The following is a 27,016-nucleotide window of genomic DNA, read 5'->3' on the forward strand; positions in this document are numbered from 1 at the left end:
AGAGAGAGAGAGAGAGAGAGAGAGATTGTTTTTTTTCACCCTCTTATTTAAAGATGTAACTGGAACCAGCACCCAGATGGTATGTGGGTTTGCTTTGGGCAGGGACTATAAACAGAGCCAAGCCTAGAAATGCAAGGTGTGTAGTAGATCATCGACCTCTCTGTTTGCCCAGCTGCAGGGTGACTCCCTTTTCATTCCCCAGCTGCCCAGCTGCTTCCTAATGATATTTTATTTTTCTTTTAAGCTGAAGTAGCCAATCAAACTTCTCCCTACAGGTTTGATAATTACTAAAAACAAACAACTTTGCAGTTACACGCAGCTCGGAAAAAGCTGCCATAGTTTATAGTTTAGCACTTTGTTCTTGTTCAGCAATGCCTTGCACTTAATTTGCTAGCTTACGTTTTTAAGGAAAGACATCATCAGATTTTATGAAAATAAGTAAAGGCTCTTCATTAACCCCATATTTTACTCTTCAAAATAGTCATCTTGAGAATGTGTATTAAGTTAAACCATTTAAAAAATGCTTATTTTTATACCTTTTTTAATATAACCTTAAGAAAAAGCAATTTCATATAGTTCAACCTAAGTAAATGTATTTATTCCAGTGGTGCTTCCAGTACCCAAACTGTTTTATAACTTATTTTGAAATGAGAAAAATCAAGGTCCTTACTTCAAAACATTGCGTTAATCTCAACTTCTTAACAACTGTAGCTTAATTACAAAATTGTCTCTGGTTATGTGTAAATGAAATAAAACCTATCTTCTTTAGATGAGAATTTGACCTAATTTAAGAGAAAGTGCCACCACTGTTACTTGGGTGCTGAAATCCAGTATGTTCCTCAACACAGTTGCATTGGAGTTCTCATACCTTACGCATGTTGCTTCTTTTAAGGCATATAATTGTGCTCAAAATAAATAGGTTTCAGAATTGGTCCATATGTCTGTCTCTGCAAATAAAGGCAGATTGACATTATATTGGAAAACTCTGGTTTTCAGGTAAACTCACTGAAAATCTATTATTCCTCTTTACTTAAGAATGTAGAGATTATATTGAGATACAATAGGTTTTATTATAGGGATAAAAATTTTATTATTTGTTAAAAAATTAAGCATATATGTTATCTAAACTGCTTTGAGAGGTTAAAAAATGGGCTATTTTTTCAAGTTAGCAGAGTGTTAAGTTGACAGTATGTTTCAAAAGCTTCAAAAATGTGCCTGTTCTCTAATGCTGCAATTTCTTTTAGAAATGTAGCCATGGAAATATGACACAATTTTGTGAATGAATATTTCTGTAATAAAATATAACCAAATTTTTAATAACTAAGAATTCATTATATAAGTTTACAGTATACCTAGAAAGGATACTGTGCAAAAATTTGTGTTCTATATATTTCTAAACTTATTAAAATGCAAACTGTGTATTATTTCTAAGAGAGTAAAATAAGATAGGATATACATCAAGGAGTTGAATAAAGCAAAAAGTTGAAATACCCTAAAGTATTCAACAATAGGGAATTAGTTAAATAAGTTGTGGTACACTCATATAAAGAAATACTATGTAGCCCTTAAAATTATATTTTAGAAGAATATTTAGTGATATAGGAAAGTATTCTAATTCATTAAGTGGAAAAAGGACATAGGACATTAAAAATGGTAATACAGTATGATCTCAGTCTTTTAAAAGGAGAAATGATATATGTCATTTTAAAATAAAGTGTGTGTGTGTGTTTTCATAAGAGAAAGACTGAAATGCTATATACCAAAATTTTACCAGTGGTTATCTCTGCTTGCTTTTTCTTTCCTCTTTTTTTTTTTTTTTAATTTTTATTATGTGTTTTCTACATTAAACATAAAGTATTATTTTGTGGTCAGAAAAACAATATTTTTAAATTAAAACTGTGCTCGAGCCTTATTACATATGTTTTGTATTTTGACAAGTAGATTTTAAGCAATAAAATTTAGTAAGGGCTGTACTAATTTGGAGTTTTACTTAAAATAAATTCAAAGTTAGGCTAAAATTTATCCACGAGTAATGGCTTATTCTGCAAATTAATAATGCAGAGGAGATTTTAGAGAAACACTTTTAAGCTTACAGGACTTTTCAAGTACACTGAAAGCATACAGAAGACTAAATCATTTTTTCATCAAGGCCTGTCCCCTATGGACCTCTTCCTGGCAGGTGAACTTAATTTGCATGTTTCTATTTGCTTTAGGTAAAAGCAGTATTCCATAATTCATCTGTTTTACTAACAATCTGAAAGTTAGAAAGTAATATTTTTAACATATGTATCAGATAATGGTTTCTATTTGCTCTAAGTTATAAGCAGACATCTTTTAACAATTTGGTTCACATTTTCGCAGGTGATGAAAACATACCATATGTATCGTGCAGAGAGCATCAGTGCAGAGAGCAAGCTGAAAGAGGCTGAGAAACAAGAAGAAAAACAAATTGGAAGATCCGGTGATCCAGTCTTTCATATTAGACTAGAAGAGAGACATCAGCGGCGAAGCTCTGTGAAGAAAATTGAAAAAATGAAAGAAAAGGTGAGTAAAAATAGATTGCCAAGTCTTTCTGCCCTTATTTGAAGTGACAAACTGAAGAACACTGATGCAGTAACTGATAGACACAGATTGTAAATTATTGTGAAATGACATGAATTTTCTCCCATGGGAATGCATAGGAGAAACATAAAAATCACGTAATAACAGCTGGACACCATTTAGTGGTGAATGCCAAGTATTCAATACACAATGTAGAGAACTTGAATATTAACAAAGAGATTTCATTGCAAATGGGCCTAAAGACCAAATACATTGTTATTCCCTGTAGCCGGGTAATTTTACTTTGTTATTCAAATCAGATTTGAAATGTACTTTTCTCAAAGGACTTCAAAGGTCATTTGTAGATGTAGAATAAATTGTTTAGGTTAATAAAAATCCACGTATGTTTCTCTATCTTGTTTAAAAATGACTTTGTTGTCTTTCCCAATGCCTGGATCTTCATTGCCAGAGACAAGCAAAGTATTCAGAAAATAAGCTAAAATCAATTAAGGCACGGAATGAGTATCTCCTAACCCTCGAAGCAACCAATGCCTCAGTTTTCAAGTATTATATTCACGATCTTTCAGACTTAATTGATGTAAGTATTTGAAGTTTTTATGTTTTCCATGTTAGGATAAAATTAGTAATAACTGTATTTTATTGATTCTAAAACACCATCATTTATTAAAACAATGTTATTTTATGTAATACTCAGAAAGAAAAAATACTGCTCAGTAAACCATACATGAGACTAAGACACTCTCAACTGTAAGATACATGTGGGGAAAATGTCCATTCTAAAACCATGAAAAACAAATTGCTAGGTTCTGTGAAGCTGTGAGTGCCTGGTAAACTCAGGTAGGAAGGAAAGCCAGCCATTTCAAGTTATGCAGTGCACAGCCCTAACTGCATTCATTGATTCAAAATGCATGTATTGGGCACACGATACACAATACAGTGTGCATAAACCACTTTTATAGATTTATCTCACTCTCTATACCAGTGATTTTCAACTGGCAGGCCACAGCACACCAGTGCGCCACAGGAATTTTTTTTTTTTTTTTTACTTTATTTCTTTTTTCTTTTAATTTTTTTTGTTTATTTATTTATTTATTTATTTATTTATTTATTTTTAGAGAGAGGGGAAAGGAGAAAGAGAGGGAGAGAAACATCACTGTGTGGTTGCCTCTCACTTGCACCCCCAACTGGGGACCTGACGTGCAACCTAGTCATGTGCCCTGACTGGGAATTGAACCAGCGACACTTGGCTCACAGGCCGATGCTCAATCCACTGAGCCATAGCAGCCAGGAGAATTTTTAAAACATACAATACTGGCTAGGCAGTCAGGGTCGCTGACCTCTTTTCCCTTAGATTGTCAAATAAAAAAATGAAAACAGCCAACGCAATAATAGCCATCAGTGTAAATAAATCAAAATTATACCTGCTCTAAGGGTTGTAGCTCAGTTGTTTGGGTGTTGTTCCCCAAAGTGAAGGATCACCCGTTGGATTCCCATCAGGGCATATGCCTGGGTTGCAGGGTCAGCCCTGGTTGGGGCGCATATGAGAAGCAACCAATCAATGTTTCTCTCACACATTGCTACTTCTCTCTCTCTTTCTCCCTCTCTAAAAAATAAATAAAATATTTTTTTTTTAGTTATACCTGTTTTTGTCAGATCAGCAAAATTTTTTTTTTTTTTTTTTTTTTTTTTTGCTGTACTGCAGAATTTTAGTAATTAATTTGTGTGTGCCATGAGATGAAGTAGGTTGAAAATCGCTGCTCTATACTTTTCACTCATGGGATCTGACAGGGAAAAGCAGTTATTGTGCTCATTTAGAGCTCTGCAAGTATATAACCACTGTTAAATTTTTGCAGTGATTACTGCCGTTATTCCTCAGCTTTAACTTTCTTCATTGTTCTTTCATCAGAAAATATGTACTGAGATCCCAGTCATTGTGCTCACACTGTAGAGGAGACTGCAAAGATGAAACAGACAAAAGCCCTGTGCCCCAAAATGCCAATGTTTGTAAATAAAAAAGTGATATGTCGTAAGAAAAGCACAGATAGAGTAAAAGAGATTCAGAGACTTATCTGTGGGAAGTTTACTCATATTGGTTTTTAGTGAGTGGATTAAATAGTTTCATATTAGAGAATTATTTTCTGTGGCTTAAAGTATCTGTCATAATTTAGACATGTAGTAGGTTAAAGCAACTTTATTTAATGATGAATGTAAATCTCATGTATTTACCTTTTACTTTAGAGGCACAGTTGGGGAATTTTACGGTGGAACTGTTAAGGGAGGGAATTATTTTTAGTTCATTAACACTTTGATGTGTTTTTATTTCATTTTTAAATTTTTTTATTTTATTTTTTCCGTTACCATTTAGCACCCTTATGCCACTCTCCCCCGCACAGTCACCACACTGTTGTCCACGTCCATGAGTCCTTTTCCCTTTTTGTTCAATCCCTCCAACCCCTCACCTCCCCTGCTCTCCATCTATGAGTCTGTCTGTTTTCCTTGTTAGTTCAGTCTGTTCATTAGATTCCACATGTGAGTGAAACCATATGGTGTTTGTCTTTTTCTGTCTTATTCATTCCATGCACTCACAAAGGGTAAATTTTTCTTCTTTTTTATGGCTGAGTAGAATTCCATTGTGTAAATGTCCCATAGTTGTTTTATCCACTCATCTACTGACAGATACAGAGAAGGAAAACTCTGACTCCAAAAAACCTCCGCTGCCTTGCGGCATACCTCTTCAGGGGAAAGGCTAAGGGAGTAAACCCCGACAGAAAATCCGGAGCCGGAGTCCCTAAGGCGGTTTGACGTTGTAGTCAACACCGGCAACTCCTGCGGCGCACCTGAAACCAAGCTGTATTGACTCCGTCTTTCCCTTGGACCCTTCAGCTGCGAAGAGAGGGGGGGTCTGCTGCATGGGCAACAGCGGACCCTCCATTATCACCCTGCCCAGGCTCTGTAGCTTCAGCTTCACTGGAGAGGACACTCCAGCGTCATCACAAGATGTCGATTCAACACGGGAGGAGACAGATACTGTGTCACTTCCGAGTTGGACTGCACAGCCATTCTCGGCGGTGCAGATAGACTCTTAAGAAGCTACACCATTGTCTCTCGAGACGGACGGCTGCCGACGACGACGACTGACAGATACATGGGCTGCTTCCATATCTTGGCAATTGTAAATAACACTGCAATGAACATAGTGGTGCTCAGAGTTCTTTTGAATTGGTGTTTTGGGTTTCTTCAGATATATTCCCGGAAGTGTGATCACTGGTTCAAAAGACAGATCTCTTTTTTTTTTTTTTTTTTTTTTTGAGGTATCTCCATACTGCTTTCCACAGCGGCTGCACCAATCTGCATTCCCACCAACAGTTCAAAAGGGTTCCCCTTTCTCTACAACCTTGTCAGTACTTGTTGTTTGTTGATTTATTGATGCTAGCCATTCTGACAGGTGTGAGGTGATATTTCATTATGGTTTTAATTTGCATCTCTCTGATGCTTAGTGGCATTGAGCATTTTTTCATATGCCTATCGGCCATCTATATGTCCTCTTTGGAGAAGTGTCTATTCTGGTCCTTTGCCCATTTTTTAATTGAGTTGTTTGTTTTTTTGGTATTGAGTTTTGTAAGTTCTTTATAAATTTTGGATAAAACCTCTTATCATTTGTATTGGCGAATATGTTCTCCCATTCTGTGGGCTGTCTTTTTATTTTGTTGATATTTTCCTTTGCTGCGCAAAACTTTTTAGTTTGATGTAGTTCCATTTGGTAATTTTTCTTTTGTTTCCTTTGCCTGGGGTGATATAGCAGACAAAATATTGCTGTGAACAATGTCCGAGATTTTCTGCCAATGTTTCCTTCTAGGATTTTTATGGTTTCAGGTCTAACATTTAAGTCTCTGGTCCATTTTGAATTTATTCTTGTGTGTGGTGTAAGAAGGTGATCTAGTTTCATTTTTCTGCACATTATCTGTTCAGTTTTCCCTACATCATTTATTGAACAAACTATCTTTAGCCCATTGTATGTGCTTGTTTTCTCTGTCAAATATTAACAACTGGATGAAATGAATAAATTCATAGAAACATACAATCTTCCAAAATTAAATCAGGAAGAATTGGTCAATTGAAACAGACAGATTACACTTAGTGAAATTGAAGCAGTGATCAAAAAACTCCCAACAAACAAAAGCCTTGGACTGATGGATTCACAGGAGAATTTTACCAAACATTCCAAGAACTAACACCTTTCCTTCTCAAACTATTCCAAAAATTCAAGAGGAGGAAAGCCTCCCAAACTCACTTTATGAGGCCAGCATTATCCTAATTCCAAAACCACATAAAAACACTACAAGGAATGAAAATTATAAGCCAATATCCCTAAGGAACAGAGATGCTAAAATCCTCAACAAAATTAGCAAACCAAATATGGCAATACGTCAAAAAGATCATACACCATGATCAAGTGGAATTTATTTCAGGAATGCAAGTTTGGTACAACACTTGGAATCAATAAATGTGATTCACCACAGAAACAAAATGAGGGATTAAAAACCACATGATCACATCAATAGATGCAGAAAAGCATTTGATAAAATCCAGGACCCATTAATGATAAAAACACTCCACTGGATGGGAATAGAGGGATCACACCTAAACACAATAAAGGCCATATATGATAAACCCACTGCCAGCATCATACTCAATGGGCAAAAACTATAAGTGTTCCCCTTAAGATTGGGAACAAGACTGGGATGCTTGCTTTCACCTGTCTTATTCAGCATAGTACTGGGAGTCCTAGCCACAGCAATCAGACAAGAAGATACAGAGACATCCAAATTATGAGTCTTAAAACTCATTTTATCCCACAATATCATAATTTCTTTCTGTGGAACCATTTAGTAATAAATAAAACCAGGGAAAGCTTTTTTCTCTTTTGTTACAAGTATTTCTCAATCAAGTCACTAATCACTTAGTTGTTTAAATACAGAAACTTAAAAATATATATTTATTTTTTTCTAGTACTCTGATGAAATAAAGATTTTTTTTTTTTTTGCTACACTGCTGCTAGATTTCCTAAATAAAAATGAATAAGTTATTTTCAGACTTAGACCTGTACAGATTCTGCAAAGTATATGGAATATAAGGGAACTAATTCTATGTAACTGATTTGCTGCTTTATTTTTTAGGGCTTATTTAAGTAGTGGATGCAGTACTTGGCTAAACCCAACTCAATTTAACATTAATAAGTGTCTCTATGTATTGAAAAGTACCCAGTACTATTCTTGACAATAGGGATTCAGCAATGAGCAAAACAAAGTCCCCATTTTCATGGCGTTAATACAAGCTAGTTCATAAATGAATCAAACAAATGTACACACACACACACACACACACACACAGTAGTGACAGTGTTATGAATCAAAATAAAACAGAGCTATGGGGGTGGGATGCTTTTGGTGTCGTGGTCAGGAAAAGCTTGACATTTGAGCAGAGAATTGAACCATATGGCTATCTGGGGAAGGAATCTCTCATACAGAAGGACTGCCAAGGGTAAAGAAATAGAGGCAGAGGTGTGTTTGGCAAGCGTAAGGTGCTCCAGCTCAGCTGGACCTGCGTGAGTGAGGAGAACAGTGCTAGAAGAGAAGGTAAGTGCAAGCACTATCACTTAGGGTCTTTTTAACAGGGAAAGAGGTTTAGATTTTGGTTTAAGCATGATGGGAAGTCATTGAAGGGTTCACAGCAGAGTGACATCACCTGGTTTACATTTTAAAGACTCACTCTGTCACCTGAGTGGAAAATACACTGAGGTGGTGACAAGAGTGAAAACTGAGCTCTATCTAGAGTCTTTGAAGTTGTCCAGGCTTGAGGTGGTGCTGGCTTCAGAAGCATGCTAGTGACACACCTGTGAGAAGAGCCTGGATTCAAAATGTATTGAAGATAGAGCTAATAGAAATTTGATATAATGAGTGAAAATGAGGGTAAAAATGACTCCTTGGTTCAGGTCCTGAGTAACCAGGTTAATGGTGGTAACTTATTGAGGTGGGGACCCTGGGAAGAAGAAGGGTGAAGGGAGGTAGTCATAGTTTTGTCTAGTAAAATTGAGATACCTATTGGGCATCTGTTGGAAATGTAGAGTAGCATCTTCAGTATTATTGTGATATACGAGGAAGAAATACCATGTCAGGATTATAAGAGTCACCATCATTGTCATAGGTATTTATTGAGCCTTTACTATGTAACAGGCAGGCTTCTAAGCATAATCTCATCTAATCATCACAAACTTGTGAGGTAAGTGCTATTTTCTCCATTTTATAGATTTAAAGAACTGAGGCTTAACTAGTGTAGATAGTTTGCCTAAGGCTACACAGCTCATAACTGCTAGGTTTCAAACTGAGATATTTTAACCTCCAGATCCAATTAACTCTGATCTAGATAAATAACAGTTAAATATACCAAGTAATTTTCAATTTTTAGAAAGTTAGACTTTTAAAAGATCAGCCTTAAATTTAAAATACAAGTAATTCTCAAATAATACAACTTAAATGTGAATTTTAAAACAAATGATACAAAATTGGTTTATGGTCATATTTAACTGAAATTGCATACTCTCAGTAAAAATTATACATTTATTGACTTTTAAGGCAATCAGATGTGAATATGTACATTCCAAAATGGCTGCTTATTTAGTAGGAATCCATTTGCATATACAGCGGTGATCCTAAAAACCATTATGCTTGACCATTCCTGATGAAAAGAAACAGACTGATTATTATCCAACAGCATTTAGAATCCTTTATGCTATGTGAGTGTATTTAGCAAGATACCTTTTATACTGAGCTATCTAATAATTATTAGAAGAGTTGTTATACCTCCAGTGAGAAAAAGTCAAGGGAATTTTTTTTACCTTTCAATGTTTTTTTAAATATATTTTATTGTTTATGCTATTAACAATTGTTCCAGTTTTCCCCCTTTGCCCCCCCTCCACCCGATACCCCCTTCTGCCAGCAATCCCTCCCTTAGTTCATATCCAGGGGTCATACATATGTTATTTGGCTTCTCCATTTCCTATTATTCTTAACATCCCTCTGTCTATTTTGTACCTACCAATTATGCTTTTTAATCCCTGCACCTTTTCCTCCATTCTCCCCCTTCCCCGTCCCAGCTGATAACCCTCCAAATGATCTCCATATTGATAATTCTGTTCCTATTCTGCTTGTTCGCTTAGTTTGTTTTTTTAGATTCAGTTGTTGATAATTGTGACTATGTTGTCATTTTAATGTTCATAATTTTGATCTTCTTTTTCTTAAATAAGTCCCTTTAACATTTCATATAATAATGGCTTGGTGATGATGAACTCCTTTAGCTTTACCATGTCTGGGAAGCACTTTATCTGCCTTTATATTCTAAATGCTAGCTTTGCTGGGTAGAGTAATCTAGGTTATATGTCGTTGCTTTTCATCACTTTGAGTATTTCTTGCTGCAAAGTTTCTTTTGAGAATCAGCTGATAGCCTTATGGGAACTCCTTTGTAGGTAGCTCTTCTTTTCTCTTGCTTTAAGATTCTCTCTTTACTTTTAATCTTTGGCATTTTAATTATGATGTGTCTTGGCGTGGTCCTCTTCGAGTTCAACTTATTTGGGACTCTCTGTGCTTCCTGGACTTGCATGTGTATTTCCTTCGCCAAATTAGAGAAGTTTTCTTTCATTATTTTTCAAATGTTTTCAATTTCTTGCTCTTCCTCTTCTTCCTCTGATATCCCTATGATTTTGGATGTTGGTATAGTTGGAGATGTCCCAGAGGGTCCTTATACTACCCTCTTTTTTAAAACTTCTTTTTTTTTCTTGCTGTTCTGGTTGAATGCTTATTTCTTCCTTATATTCCAAATTGTTTATTTGAATCCCAGATTACTCCCCTCCACTGATGGCTCCCCATAGATTTTCCTTTATTTCACTTAGTGTAACCTTCATTTCTTCCCTTATGTTGTTGCTGTACTCAATGATTTCTTTGAGCATCCTGATAACCAGTGTTTTGAACTCTGCATCTGATAGGCTGATTATCTCTATTTTATTTAGTTTCCTTTCTGGGGTTTTGTTCTGCTCTTTCACTTGAGCCATATTTCTTTGTCTCCTTAATTTGACAGCCTCTTTGTGTTTTTTTATGTGTATTAGGTAGAGCTGCTTTGACTCCCTTAGTAACATGGTTTATTATAGAAAAAGCACCCATAAATTGTGTGAGACAGAGCCTTAGGTAATCACCAGGATGGAGTAATCTGCTTCCTAGCTTTGACACTCTGTGTGTGGGAAGGTCTCAGAGAGGGGACAATACCTCTGCCTGGTTTCTGGAAGTTTACCTGGCACTCGCCCCATTTTCAGTCACTTCTCCCACTTCCTATATGCAACTGGCAGCCTTCCAGCTATTGCCTTGGTGCTGAATCCCAGAGGAGGTGGGTCTGCATGCATTCTAAGTCCATGTGGGCCCTTCAAACAGAGACTCCTGGCAATCTGGCAGTTTCTTCTGTCACTCAAACGCACACTGGTTTTTACAGCTAGAAGTTATGGGTATTTATCTTCCTGGCACTAGCACTCTGGGCTGTGTGGTCTGGCCTGGGACTGGGATCACTTGCTCCCAAGGTATCCTTCCCAATTTTTATCCACTATATGTGAACGTGGGACCATCTATTCTGCCAGCACCACTGCCTCTCCACCTGTCTCCACAACTCTACCCCTCCTTCTTGTCTGGATGAATGTGTCTTCTTTAAGTCATTGGTTGTCAGAATTCCATACAGCTCAATTTTCTCTCAGTTCTGGGTGTTACTTGTTTTGAGATCTAGTTGTAATTCTTTCTGTGGTTGCACGAGGAGCTGAAGCCTGTCTGCCTAGGCCTCCATCATGACCAGAAATCAAGGCAAATGTTTAATGCATAGCAATTTTGTATGTGAAATGATATAAAAGATACTAAGTGTATCTTCTTTAAATCAAAGCATTATAAGTAATCAAAGAGTTCAAGTTGAGACCCTTTTTATATACACCTCTGGGTTCCCTTGGTTTCTATCCATGTCAGCATCTGTCTCATATAAATTTTGTGACAGACCATGATTTAAGGATTTATTAATATAAAAAGTCATAATTTTTCAAGAATTATTTTAAAACTAGTCTTTCATTATTACAGAAATAGTTTATATACATTGTAGCAAACTAGAAAATAATGCAAGCAAAAATAAAGCAACCACATTCTTACCCCCCAAGATCATCATTGAAAATATACTTTTTCTAAGTGTCCACATATACATTTTTATATCAGAAGAGTGTGAAATTATATTTAAAAATGGCTTTCAAACCTACTTTTTAAAATCATTGATCACCATCTTTCCATTTCAGAAAAAAACGTATCTAATAACTAGACCATATTCCCATTTATGACCTCAAAATATTTCACAGCTGGTATGGCTAGACTAGACTCAATTGAGGATCACACGTTGTATCTGGGTGATGAGTTCCTTCAGTCTTTTTTTATCTGGCTAAGTCTCTTGTTAAAGAGACGTGGACAGTTGTTTCTTAAAACATCTTAGCTGCTGGATCTCTTAACTGTGGCATCATTTAACCTGTTTCTCAGTCCCCCATATTTCCTACAAAGCAGAATTATATAAAAGGCTTGATGAATTCAAGTTAATCCCTTTGCACCTGAATACATCATAGGTGATGTTACTACAACTTATATAGATATGTAGGAAGATCTATTTAACCCACCAATATTGTTGCTAAAATTGATCATTGGCATAGGGTGATGTGACTCATTACTCCATTATATAGTTAAATTTTTCCCCCTTGCAACAATATGGATATTCTAAAACCACTTAAATTTAAATCTTATTAAACTGGAAATGTGCAAATTTAGAACTCAACAACATCTGAGCTATAAAGAAAACAAAATATTTCCTCAGAGTACAAATTAATCATGAAAATTAAAGAGTAATAATATTTTCAGGCATCTCATGCTGTCAGTTTATATATACTATTGCCATCCTATTTAATGGAGTCCTCTTAATTACTACAGGTCTAAAAACTTTAATAATTCAATGCTTTAATAAACTAAAGTTTTTCACATATTTGGAGGTGATCTTATAGATTTTTTAATATTTAATAATTCCAATTTTTATGTATTTTAGGTAAACTTCATCTTTACCTATTAGTCTAAATTAATAAAGCTCACTCTCTTTCTCTCTCTCTCTCTCTCTCTCTCTCTCTCTCTCTCTCTCTCCCACACTCTCTCAGAAATAGCTGTCAATGTAGAAACACTTCTATTTCTAAAGAGTGGTTGTTGGATCTCTACTGGAATTTATTTTTAATAAATATTAATGTTTCAATGTTCCTTATTATGATCAATAAATCAATTTTATGATGAACTCTACCATTGATAACACTTTTATAAACCTAGAAAATGAACTACTTGATAAAATCCAAATTAAAAGTATTAAATATCAGCCCTGGCTGGTGTCACTCAGTGGATTGGCCTGTGAACCAAAGGGTCACCAGTTTGATTCCCAGTCAGGGCACATGCCTGGGTTGTGGGCTGGGTCCCCAGTTGGGTGTGCATGAGAGGCAACCCACACATTGATGTTTCTGTCCCTGTCTTTCTTTTTCCCTTCCCCTCTCTCTAAAAACAAATAAATAAAATATTTTTTTTAATTATGAGATATCAGACCTCTAAAGTTTATTGATATACTGGTACTGCATGCCAAAATTCATGAGTACTGAACAATGAAGCACTTTCTCTGTGGCATGGTGGTGTGACTCATACAAGTCCTAGCAAGTGCAGTGAGTCCCAAGCAAGCGCCGAGTGCTGAAACATTTATTTCTTGTCAAAATGTGATGAGTAAAGGGTGTGATGAGTTCTGAAGCTGACAAGTACCAAGGTGTCACTGTATTAAGGGCAATATACTGAAATAAATAATGGCTTAATTATTAAAGAAGTATTTACTCACCGTGTCACTCCCGAGTCGGACTGCATAGCCATTCTCAGCGGTGCAGATAGACTCTTTAAGAAGCTACACCATCGTCTCTCGAGACGGACGGCTGCCAACGATTTACTCATTTTGCTGGAGATACCTGAATATAGTAAACCAAACCGGGTTTAGACAGTTGAGGGTACTCCAGATAGAGTTATTTCCAGGGAAAAGGGAAGGGGTAGTGATTGGGAAGGAGAAGTTTAGGGGACTTCTGAACTATCAACAATATTTTATTTAAAAGGAGCATATATCTTTTGCATTTGTAAGTATGGCATATTTTATACTGGGTGAGACAAGAGTAGGTTTACAGTTGGTCATATAGACAATAATACAATAATTAGTAAATAATATAAGAATAAAGTTTGTTTCTTGTACTCACAACTGTAAACCTACTTTTGCTCCGCCCTGTATTTAAAAAAGAAAAAGCAGAGAGCTATTTTTTAAAAAAAGATAAAAGCATGCCTTAAATATTTTAATCTAAAGCATACCAATGTACTTGCACTTGTCAGTCTTTTAAATATTATGATTTATCTTTTTGTATGCAGTACTGAGTGGTCTTCTTTTGCACAAACCACATCCATTGTGTATTATCTATGATTTCTAATTTTGAGTTCTTTAATGTAGAATAAAAAGATACTCCAGATATTTATGATGCTTTTCATAATCTTGCACAATTAACATATCTTTGCCTAATTTATAGCAATTTTGTTTACTCTTGTCTTTCCAATAACTCCTTTCTCACTTTTTATCAGTTTCTTTAATATGTTAATTACTTGATAACTAAATTATAAGTGGCACAAATATTATACAGTCAATTCTTGGATGCATACAGAGCAGAAATGTTGGGCCAGAAATGTATCCAGAATACAGTAGGTCCTCTCTATATCGCGGCCTCACTGTATCACGGGATTTTTTTAAATATTATATTTAATTACTTATCGCAGATTTTTCACTATGTCGCAGGATTTTACGGTACTGTATACATATGTTGTTAAAGTTATGTAGATTTAAGAGTGTAGAATATGTTTAAGAACATAAGTAGTGTTTATAAAAGTGTGGAAAAGGTTAATAAGGAAGTGGGAAAGGTTAATAAGGGACTGGGAACAATTTGTAAGTGTGGGAAGGGTTTATAAAGCCTTAAAATATATATAAATACTAAAATAAATGTAAGGTTCCTACTTCGCAGATTTTCATCTATCGCGGGGGGGGGGGGGGTCTAGAACGTAATGCCCGCGATAAGTGAGGGAGTACTGTATTAGAGAGGTTCCATGAGCTGTGTGTGTTCACGGTGTACTGGCATTGTTCAGGATGCTTTAGAGCAGGAGTTCACAAACTTTCTCTACAAGAGTCCAGACAGTTAAATACTTTAGGCTTTGTAAGCCATATGGTCTCTGTCCCTACTTAATTGTAGTGCAAAAACAGCCATAGATAGATAATAAATAAGCAATGGATGTGGTTGTATTGCAATCAAGCTTTATTTACTACATCAGGCCATAGACTGGATTTGGCTCACAAGCTTGCTGACCTCTGCTTTACAGAATGAATTGAATATTAATTAATACAGAGTGTCACTTAAGCAGAAGACTATTACGATGCCTTCTCCTCTGTCTCTGAAGAAGGTCCTAAGTAAATTTGGTTTGTAGAGTAACAATCTCTTCATTTGGAATCAGGTGGGAAGTGGAACAGAGTTAATTTCACCCTGAAACTTTTTATTATGTCACTTTAAAGGATAAGTATGAATTGTAGGAAATGTGTTGCAAATATTCACCAAAGGGAATTTAATTGGTTTGGGGGAATAAAGGCATAATTATAGGGGAAAATAGATTGTAGTTTTATGAATAATAGATTTCACAACTGTGATTATTAATAACCCCAACATTAAATGCTAAAGAGACCATAGATAATTATTCTGTAAGAATTAGGATTTATCACCAAAAGAAAAATCATACAGGCAATAAATATTTGAAATTTATCGCTGAAATTTTCAAGTAATTATGACTTGCAAAGATAAAAGAAGGGAGAGTACAAGCCATAATGTTAGGACTCTCTGATCTGTATAATCAAATTCACCACTCTGTGTATGTGGCATTCTAAAACAACTGGTTTTAAGATTGCAGAACTGGTAATATAGAGCCTCTTTCAGTTTGGCTTCACACCTACCCACCCTCAAAAGGCATTCAGAGAACCAAATTCCTCAACAGTAAATTCTATTTGTGCTTTGTTCCGGAGCACCTGTCTAATAATAATAAAGCATTTGTTATTCTTACTAGATAACATCCCCATCTCCAGTCACTCCCTATAAAAGTGGGATATTGCCACAGAATAACCCCCTACTCCAGCTAATTTTCTTGGTAGAGACAACTGTCATGTGTTTTGTTAGTCATTTATACAGAATGAAATTGAAATTAGATTACATCATATAGCATATGCCATGTTTGTTTTATCGTTTCTAAACAATCAGCTGTCCTAAAGCTTTTAGCCTTATCTTTTTGTCTCTAGAGACATGTGTTTAATCAAAAAACAAACTTACTCAGAATTTAGATTTTCTTAATTAGTTTGACTTTCCCTCATACGTAATGGTATTAAGATTTATCCATGAAAGCCTGCCAAATTGTAATACTGTAGTCCCCATTAGGCCTGAACTCTTTTAGGGAGATTATAGAGGGATGATGTTAAATGAGTTAATATGGTGTAGTTATCATATAAACTGATTGTGCATGTTTGTATCCCTCTGTGATACTAAGAGTATTTAAAAACTAAAATGAGTTGGGTGACTGAAGTAGATGGCTTTTAGAGTTTCTTCCAGTGGAAATGCCGTGGGCCGTTGTTAAAGGAAACTGCACCCACCAGGTTTCCACCGGCAGCACAGGCTGCTCTTTCTCAGCCCTCCATGCTCACTTTCCTTCTTGGCTGGACCTCTGAACACTGCAGGTACCCTAAGGCATGATCTTAGGCTTTCTATCTCTTGGTCCCTGCCTTAAATACTACACAATGGCTCTTAGATTTTTATCACCAGTCTTGATCACCTTCCTGGGCTTCAGATTTGTGTATCCATCTGCCTGCTGGACCTCCCTAAGCAAATGTCTAATAGACATCTTAAATATGTCAAGCTCTCAAAGCAAGTTTTTATATCCTCTTGCCCCATCATCGTCATCCTCCAAATGCACAACTTTTCCTTACCATATTTTACACCTCAGAAAATGGCACCACTTTCTACCTGTTGAACAAGTGAAAAATCCAGTTCTCTCATTCCCCACATATAACTGCTTCAGCAAATCCTATCTTCTCTACTTCCAAACCTTGCTATTTCTCACCGCCTGCACTCTGATTCTCCTAAACAAAGACCTCTTCACCTCTTGCCTCCACGTAGGAAGGAGGTTCCTCTGATTCCTTCCAATCAATAATCCGTTCTCTTCCCAAGTAGCCAAAGTGTTAAAATAGATAAATCAGGGCTGTCAATCCCTCTTTAAAACTTTACAAAGGCCTTCCATTGCCCATAGAATAAAATCCACACTATTCACCAAGACCCTACATGAACCGGTGCCCACCTGCCACTCAGTGTCATGTCCTGCAACTTCCCCCTAGACGGCATGCTTCAGGCACATTGGCCTTTCTGTTCTCCGGACCCTCTAAGCTTTTCCTTGCCCGGAGCCTTTCTGCTTTTATCTAGCACACTCTTTATTCCAGAGCTTTGCAAGACTGATTCCTTCTTTTTCTTCATGTTGCACCTGCCAGCTGCTCTATATAAAAAGAACAACACCCCTCCACCTAGCAATCCTATTCCTCTGACTTTTCTCCATAGCATTTACCACCTGACCTATATTTATTTGGACTTTCTCTCCTCTTGTGATTTGATTCAGGGCAGCTACAGAGCTTTGGCCTGGGCATAAATGAGTATGGTAGCAGCTCCTCTGGTGGAAGTGACTGCCCATGTGAGTGGGAGTTGTATTAGGCAACACGTGGTTTTTCCAGCCTCCTCATTGGCTCAGGCATATGCAACCTCAGTTCTCCTCCTGTTTCCTACTTTGTCGTCTTTTCTATCACATGGATAGATACCATTTTGATCTTTTTGTTTTCAAGAGAATCTCAAGACAAATTTTCTAACAGCAATAGGAATTAAATTGTCAGCTCTTAATGGAACTCAGACATGAAAGCAAGTGTGTAAAATCTGCCTGTAGAAGTTTAGACATCCAGTTCCATTTTTCAAGATGCCCATCTGTCGCAAAAATGTGTTTGCAGTTTCTAGGAGGAGGTACCAAATAGCTAGAGAGTGATCTTTTCAAAGCTACCCGTGGTCATGTGAAAGCTGTTTTTGCAGTTCAGTTTGCTTGGGTTACACCCTTCTTCAGAAAAATTCAAGATAAGGGGTAGATCAGGTCTTTACCCAGTACTCATAGCTGTAGAATGGTCAAGGTCAAGCTTACTAAAAGCTAGAGATGGGCACCCAAGACAAAATATCATGGAAGCCTCTTAGATGAAAGCAGGAGTGATAAAGTTAAGGTAGCATACTTCCTCAGAAGAGTTCCTTCCCTCTCCATTCTCATGGCAACTGCTTAGTTCTGGAGTTACATGGGACCTTGTGGCTGCCCTCTTGGCACTTCCATGGCTGCCCTGCAAATGACATTGGTTCTTACAGGGGACATGTGTGTAGGATTTGTTTTCCATGGAGTCCCGTTGTGGTAACTCCCATCTAGGACCAAGCTTTTACCCCATTAAGGCTTCTCGTGTCATTAATGTTATCTCGTGTATTAATGTAACAGCTGTTGTCCAGTTTTACCTGACATCATACCCACAAAGTATACGTCAGCCAACCTCTCAACTTTGGGACAATATGATGTATTTCTCAGAGTCTTCAATGCCTGGATTTCATCTTCTTTTTTCACACTAATTGCAACCCTTTCACCTAAGGAAATTAGCCTGCTTTGGTGATTTACATTAGTATTAGTGGAATCTATCTTGGCAGCTCTTAGGATATTTAAAAATAATACACCCTTCTGCTTCCAGCATTTTTCCTTTTCCCCAGTTTTTTAAAAAGATTTTATTTATTTATTTGTTTATTTATTTATTTATTTGAGAAAGGGGAAGGGAGGGAGAAAGAGAAGGAGAGAAACATCCATGTGTGGTTGCCTCTCACACGCTTTCAACTGGGGACCCAGCCTGCAACCCAGGCATGTGCCCTGACTGGGATTCGAACCAGCGCCCCTCTGGCTCACAGACTGGCACTCAATCCACTAGCCATACCAGCCAGGGCTTTTCCCCAGTTTTAATCCATAATTTTATGTATCCAGTCAGAGGGTTGTTGGGTTTTTTTAATCTATCAGACACTTTTTTTTTTCATGAATTATTTTATTGGTTTCTTATGTATTTTTAGCATTAAATGTGCTTGGGTTATAACTCAACTCTGTGCAGAAGCTGGCTTTTCATATCATCATTAATAATTCATAAGCTCCATGGAATTATTTGAGGTCTTTTTAACAAAGATCTTCAATCTTAACACATCCAGTGTTGTTTTAGCTTCCAGTTTAGAAAAAAGATAGTTTTGTATTGGGCCCTGCTATCTCAGGAGACCTTGAATGAAAGTTTTATTCCTGTTTCTTGTTTCTTTTAATGTTCAGAATGCTTGAAAAACCTAGATTGGAGAAAACACTGCATATCGGCAATAACAAAATCATACCAGTTAAGTGACCTTACAAACTGATAAGTACTGTAAGGGTCAGAGAAGGAAACATTCTGTTGAAGCTCACCACAGAAACCTCCTCAGTGTAGCAAAGTCTGGAAGACACCAAGGGAGGCCGCTGAATCAGTTACTAAGCCCACCTGGGTGCTTCTCCCCAACCTGCTAGGAAACCACAGTGAAGTCGGGTCTCTAACTGGGTCCAGACCTACCAGATCCACCTGGCTCACCTGGGTGTGGAAGCACCCTGGGTGCTTTTGTAATCTTGTTTACTCCCCTCAAAAAGCCACGCTTAGAAATCTGAAGAATGAACTCTTAGTTCATTCTGGGAATAATGAAAACTTCGTGTGTATTTTTCAGAGCTCTAATTTATGCAGTTGGGTAGATGGGATTGCATTTCTTTCTTTTTCTTCCTCTTTTTTTCCTTTGTGCTCCCTCTCTTCCTCTTTTTAAGTTGTTGAAAAGAGAGTTGTTTTTGTAGGGGAGGGGTGGAAGGGCTTTCTTCTGGGTTGTTTCTTTCCTCTCAATATCAATTTTCTCTTAAGTCCCATCGGGATCAGTACTCATAAAATAAAGCAGCTGTATGTTATACTTCATTACAATCAAGTTGAATCTGTCTTGTAGAATATGGAGTGTTTTGAAGCACTGGTACATCTCAAAGAAATGAGGCCATTTCTTTACAGATTCATGTTTCATAAAATGAGATTTTATTGAACAATAGAATTTTTCAGTCCCTCTGATATATATAAAATGGCATCACAGAATCTTTATGGATTTTGAGGAATAAAAGTGGACTTTGCTCACCTGAGACTAGAATTTTTTAATTAACTGAAAATCATTCTCTATATTTGAGTGTAGCTAATTACGCTGGAAATGTAGCTTGCTGCATTTCACAATTGTATTTTCTTATATTTTTTATTTTGACGGGGCAGCTACTTTCTGTTTTTTGTTTTGTTTTTTTTAATCAAGTGATCTTTAATCAAGTCTACTTCTCTTACCTGCTTGGGGAAATAGCAACCCCCTCAAAAAAAAAAAAAACCCACAGTGTTGAGGACCCTTTTATTTGATTGTCTTAGTGCAGTGCTTCCCAAACTTATTATGCATATGAATGACCTGTGGATTTTCTTTTTTTTTTTAACTTCAGATTCTAATTCAGTAGATCTTGGTGGAGCCCAGATTCTGCATTTCTAACAAGCTCTAGGTGATGTTAACACTACGGGTCCACTGACCACACTTGGATTAGCAAGATTTTAGATTATCTTTATGTAAAAAGTCCAAATTTAGTATCCTGAAGTTGGAGGGCGAGAGTGGAAGAAATACATCGGCATTTCCAAGGACACGTCAGTGATTAAATCTGTACCTTCATGAAAGCAGAGCTGGTGGTTCATGTCCTGGTGGATGCATCCTTCATACAAAGTTTGCTTCCTTTATGCCTCTTTGTTATTTTTAGTAGCAAATTAATGAACAGCTTATGTTTGAATTCCTTGAGAATGGAGATTATATTTTATTGTGTTCCAGTCTTCATATTCCTGGAACCTAGCAGATTCCCAGGTACCTAATAGATGGCCAATTAGTGAATTGAATTCAATCAAATTGAATTGATTGAACTTCATTAGAACAATATAGTGATGACCTGGTTTTGTATCTTTAAATCCATTGTTTCCTCTTTAAAAGATTTATATTGCTTTTATGTACAGATGTAAATTCTGTCAGTAATTTATAACTGATCTTGTACAAAGCTATATGTTTTTTAAATTATAGTCTCTTGAAATGCAACATGAAAAAATAAATATTAATACAAATTAAAGGTAGTGAATATTCAAGAATCCTAAAGCCTTTTTATTTCTAGAAATACAAAACAAAATTCTATTTCTAATAAAAGGTCTTTGGCAACCATTTCTTATTTAAGAATTTTATTCTAGGGATAAGAAATATGGCATTCCCACACTATTTTGGGAGATTTGAACCTGTTCTCATTTCTAAAACAGTACTGATTATTATTGAGTCATTGGTGAATTATGCAAAACCAAAATATTACAGTTAGCATGTTTGCATTTTAGGAGGATTTCAATAAATCATTGTATCAATCTCAGTATGCACGGACAAATTCGAATGTTATTTTTTCATTACTTCCTTTTAATGTTCGGTTTTGCTTTTATTTTTTAACACTTTTATTAAGATATTAAACTACACATGCCATGCAGTTTACTCATTAAAAATCTATAGTTGGCTTTTAGTATATTTACAGAGTTGTGTACCCATCACACAGTCAACTTTAAAATCTTTTCATTACTCCAAAAAGCAATTATGTACCCCTTTGCCGTTTCCGCTGCCTTGAGGCATACCTCTTCAGGGGAAAGGCTAAGGGAGTAAACCCCGACAGAAAATCCGGAGCCGGAGTCCCTAAGGCGGTTTGACGTTGTAGTCCACACTGGCAACTCCTGCGGCGCACCTGAAACCAAGCTGTATTGACTCCGTCTTTCCCTTGGACCCTTCAGCTGCGAAGAGAGGGGGGGGTCTGCTGCTTGGGCAACAGCAGACCCTCCATATCACCCTGCCCAGGCTCTGTAGCTTCAGCTTCACTGGAGAGGACACTCCAGCGTCATCGCAAGATGTCGATTCAACACGGGAGGAGACAGATACCGTGTCACTCCCGAGTCGGACTGCACAACCATTCTCGGCGGTGCAGATAGACTCTTAAGAAGCTACACCATCGTTTCTCGAGACGGACGGCTGCCGACGACCCCTTTGCCGTTACTCCCCAGGTCCTCCATCTGCAGTCCCAGGCAACTACTACTCTACCTTCTGTCTCTATAGACTTGCCTATTCTAGGCATTTCACATAAATGGGATCATATAACATTGGTCTTTTATGACTGGCTTCTTTCACTCAGCATAATGTTTCATGGTTGATCGACATTGTAGCATGCATCAGTTCTTCCTTTCTTTCTATGGCTGAATTATATTTCATTTTGTTTACTCATTAGTTCACGGACACTTAGGTTATTTCTACTCTTCACTGTGATTAATAAGGCTGCTATAAACATTCGCGTGCAGTTTTGTGTGAAAATGTTTTTATTTTTTGTATACATATCTGGAGATGGAATTGCCAAGTCATATGTTAGCTCTGTTTAATCTTTTGATTAACTATCAGACTCATGCAAAGTGGCTGCAACATTTTATATTCCCATCACAGTGTATAAGGGTTCCAGTTTCTCCACATCTTCCCCCATACCTATTGTTATGTCTCTTTTAGTCATCCTAATGAGTGTGAAGTGGTATCCCACTGTGGTTATGATTTGCATTTCCCTGATGACTAAAAATGTCGAGCACTTTTTCATATGTTTGTGACCATTTGTATCTCTTTTTGAGAAATGTGTATTCAGATCCATTGCCCATTTTAAATTGGGCTATTTGTCTTTTTATTATTGAGTTGTAAGGGTTCTTTATATATTCTAGATGCAAATCCCTTCTCAGATATATGATTTGCAAAAAAATAAAATTTTCCCATTCTGTGGATTATCTTTTTACTTGATCATGTCCTTTGAAGTACAGAAGTCTTCAAATCTAATGAAATCCAATGTATTTATTTTTTCCTTTTGTTGCCTGTGCTTCTGATGCATATCCGAGAAACCAATGCCTAATGCAAGACCATGAAGGTTAACTCTGTGTTTTCTCTGAGAATTTCAGTTGTAACTGTCACATTTAGGTTTTTGATTCTTTTCAAAGGAATTTTTGTATATGGTGTTTTCATTTTTTTAATTTTCTAAATTACTATTTATATTCAATAGTATTTTGTATTAGTTTCAGGTATGCTGAATAGTGGTTAGACAACCACATACTTTACCAAGTATATCCCTTGATATTTCCAGTACCCACCTGGCACTATACACAGTTATTAAAATATTATTGACTGTATTTCCTATGCTGTACTTTACATCTCCGGGACTGTTTTGTAACTACCAATCTGTTCTTCTCAATCCCTTCATATGGTATTCTTTTAATTTTTAAGTGCTGTGATCTTGGCTACCATGCAAGTCTGAACAGAGCCCTAAGAACATATCTCTCTGCGGAGTATAACCTTGAAACCTCCAGGCATGAAGGCTTAGACATTATTGAGAATGCAGTTGACAATTTGGAGCCCAGGAGTGACAAGCAGAGATTCATGGAGATGTACCCTGCTGCCTTCTGTCCACCAATGAAGTTTGAGTTTCAGTCGCACCTTGGTGATGAGGTCAGTAATTATTTTAAAACTAACAACTTGTCTCCTTACTTAAATTACTGGTCACCTGCTGTAACCAACAGTTGTAAGAGTTCCCAGTTGTTTTCTCTCTCCTGCCTTCACATGGGATCTTAACATAGTATTATGGTAAGGTCAGCCATTAATACCACCTTTTAAAACAAGGATTAAATACTCAAATGCCTGCAGGGGCCAAACAAATTTATGTGCAACTCAGTTGGGTGTAAGCACTAAACTGTCTCAGGATAGTTAGACTTCTTCCTCCACCTCAAGATATTCAAATTTAAATCAAGAACAAAACATTTTGCTGAACCAATGGAATCTATCTGAAGACTTATTGTAATCCTGTTTTTAAGATCCCCATAAAGAAAAATAATTGTAATTGGCAGGAAAATAGGAGAGAGGGAAAAAATGCAAAAGATTTTTTTAATATTCCATTTGACTTCAAATTGGTGAAGTGAGCATTAAAAATGATATATCTTTATATGAATTTACCTTCCTTTCCTATTTTCCCAAGGGAAAAAAATCCATTTAAACTATTTATGAGTTACAGTGGTATATTTTATTGTCTGCAGACAGGGGAAAACAAGAAGAGCCAATTAATGGAGCATGCTATATAACACTTGATATCTCAGATGTGCAAAACAATAGTCGTACATTAAAAATCCAATTTTAGCTTGTTATGGTGACAGTATGTTTTTTTTAAATAGATGTAATTATAATACCCAAGGCAGATTTCTTGAATGCTATTATTTTTTCTGAAACACCTAATGTTAAGACTTATAAGATATATATGTTTGTACCTGCTCATTTCTAATCTAATTTTATTTTTGCTTGATTTGATACAGTGAATTACTTGATTAGAAATGGTAAGCATTTTTTATATCAGTAGCATATAAATTTGACAGGCAAGTGGCTTATGCTACCCAGAGTTATGTTTCTCCAAGTGTTTACTGTTTTAATTTTTCAATTATGGGTATGTTAAACATACAGGGTGGGGCAACTAGATTTACAGTTGTGAGTACAAAAAACAGAGTTAATTCTTGTATTGTTATTTATTAATTACTGAATTATTTTCCATATGAACAAGAGTAAACCTACTCTTACCCCACCCTGTACAATGATAAAATATCACAGACAAGTGGCTTCAATTGGGTTAATAGTTTTTATCTTTTTTTAAACTATTATTATTTTGATAAAGTGAGTCTGTTGCCTTTTTTCTTTTTTTTTTTTTAAATGGACAGCACTGCCAGAAAGCAATAATCTCTGTGATATTTTGGAGACTCCATAAAAGAAAATCCTCATCTGCCGAGAGTATTTCTATAACAAAAAAGAGGAGAAGAAATTGTTTCTGGCCCAATTTTAATATAATTAAAAGATTCTAATTTGATCTTATTTATCATTGAGATCATGGCCAAGATATTTTTTTGACAAAGCATAAGATAAGTGGCCTCTTGAAGTTTATGGTGAATCACGTCATTTGCCTGGTATTGGCCAGACAAGCTATGGTTGAAAGATGTTAATAATAGCTTTTCACATTTTTTTTTTTTTTTGAGGTTTTACTGTTCCAGGAAGTGTTCTAAGTGACTTATGTACATTGTCTCATTTCATCCCTACAAGAGCCTGGTGGCACAGGAACTGTTGTTATCCCCATTTTATAGATAAGAAAACTGAGGTTTAGTAACTTACAACAGTCACCCAGCTGACTATAACCAGTAGGCTCTGCTGCCTGCCCTCATTGTGCCTCTGGGTTCCATTTGGATCACCCTTCACACTCTGTCCTCTGCCTGACAGCCATTCAGAATTCCACGAGCGAGCTCCATCTCCAGCAACTGCCTTGTTCTTAGATAGATGCCTCCTGCAGCTGCTCTCTTCCCAGTCAGGTCCAGGCCAGGCAGCTGCATTCTGCTCTCCCCACTTACGTAACCAGTTCATATTTAAAATTGAGGTTTTGAGGAGGCTGTTAAAAGTAGACTTGTAATTGGAATCTTGGGCTCAGCATGATTTATGCAGCATTTAAGTAGAAGAACCGTCCCTCCAGAGGCTGGCTCAGTGGTGCCCTGTTGTAACTATGGCTTCTGGTTCCCCATCAGGTGTGTCAGGTCAGCGCTCAGCAGCCAGTCCAGGCAGAGCTCATGCTCAGGTACCAGCAGCTGCAGTCCCGACTGGCCACTCTCAAAATCGAGAATGAGGAGGTGAGCATACTTTCTGCACCACGAGTAATCTGAATTCTAATGTCGACTAGCAGGCATTTTCACACAGCCTCGGCATACTTAAGCTTCTAAATTCAATAATTTCATCAGGCTTTTGGAGCTAAATCAGGGTTCCTGAAATACTCTTCATAGAGGAGAAATGCAGATTCTATATTCACCATAGATCAGTAGTTTGCCAGAGATTCACTGCATACACATGGAATCTGTAATTCATACTAAAAAATTGTTCCGATCAGTTACCAAATTCAACATACGTGTCCAAGAATATACAATAATGTGTGGCATGGAACTTTTGACTGGTGTATTCATTTAATCATAACTTTTGAAATTAGTACTTTTTATGCTTTTTGTATTCTGTAGATTTTTGGGACTGAACATAGCATTACTGATATAATTAGTACAAAAATCATATTTTAAAATAATACATGAGAAAACACTTGCAGCTTTCTGGCTTCCATTCTTTTTAGAAGAAACAAGTCACCTCTTATTCAAACATGTGTATTTAAGATGTAACCAATGGGACTAAGACTTCAATCTCTGGTTAATGCCCCACAAATGAGTCTTTCCAAAGGAAAGCCATTGTTCTCTTTGAGGTATTTTAGAGTTCAGACGTTATGGTTTGAGTGAAGCATCACAAAATATTCATCTATACAGTTTACCGGATCCTACTGAATTTACAGTTTGTATGTGATTTCCACCTTTGTTTTTAAGTATATTTTATTGATTATGTTGTTACAGTAGTTCCATTTTTTTTCCCCTTTGCTCCCCTCTGCCCAGTATCCCCCTTTCCTCCAGCAATCCCATCCCCCTTGGTTCATATCCATGGGCCATGCATATAAGTTCTTTGGCTTCACTCTTTCCTATATTTTTCTTAACTTCCCCCTGTCTATTTTGTACCAAACACTTACGCTTCTTAATCCCTGCACCATTTCCCCATTTCTCACCTTCCCTCTACCAGCTGAAAACCCTCCAAATGATCCCCATACCTCTGATTCTGTTCCTATTCTGGTTTGCTTAGTTGGATTTTGTTTTTATTTTTTAGATTCAGTTGTTGATAGTTGTGAGTTTGTCATCATTTTAGTGTTCATAGCTTTGATCTTCTTTTTCTTAAGTAAGTCCCTTTAACATCTAATAATGGCTTGGTGATAATGAACTCTTTTAGCTTTACCTTGTCTGGGAAGCACTTCATCTGCCCTTCCATTCTAAATGATAGCTTTGCTGAATAGAGTAATCTTGGTTGTAGGTCCTTGCTTTTCATCACATTGAATACTGCTTGCCAGTCTATTCTTGCTTGCAAAGTTTCTTTTGAGAAATCAGCTGATAGTCTTATAGG

At 36.6% G+C, this 27,016-nt stretch overlaps 1 protein-coding gene across 1 annotated transcript in view; it reads left to right on the plus strand.

Moving 5' to 3' along the window:
• Positions 1-27,016, plus strand: part of SRGAP1 (SLIT-ROBO Rho GTPase activating protein 1) — a 276,096-nt gene that overhangs the window by 173,234 nt on the left and 75,846 nt on the right. The window contains exons 5-8 of the mRNA XM_090273550.1: positions 2,362-2,544; positions 3,011-3,139; positions 23,243-23,464; positions 25,564-25,665. Coding sequence (XP_090129676.1) covers positions 2,362-2,544; positions 3,011-3,139; positions 23,243-23,464; positions 25,564-25,665 — 636 coding nt within the window. The remainder of the gene's footprint in view (positions 1-2,361; positions 2,545-3,010; positions 3,140-23,242; positions 23,465-25,563; positions 25,666-27,016) is intronic.

This window comes from Furipterus horrens, unplaced genomic scaffold, assembly GCF_987537825.1.
Source record: "Furipterus horrens unplaced genomic scaffold, mFurHor1.1.pri manual_scaffold_4, whole genome shotgun sequence".
In the NCBI taxonomy this organism is placed as follows: domain Eukaryota; kingdom Metazoa; phylum Chordata; class Mammalia; order Chiroptera; family Furipteridae; genus Furipterus; species Furipterus horrens.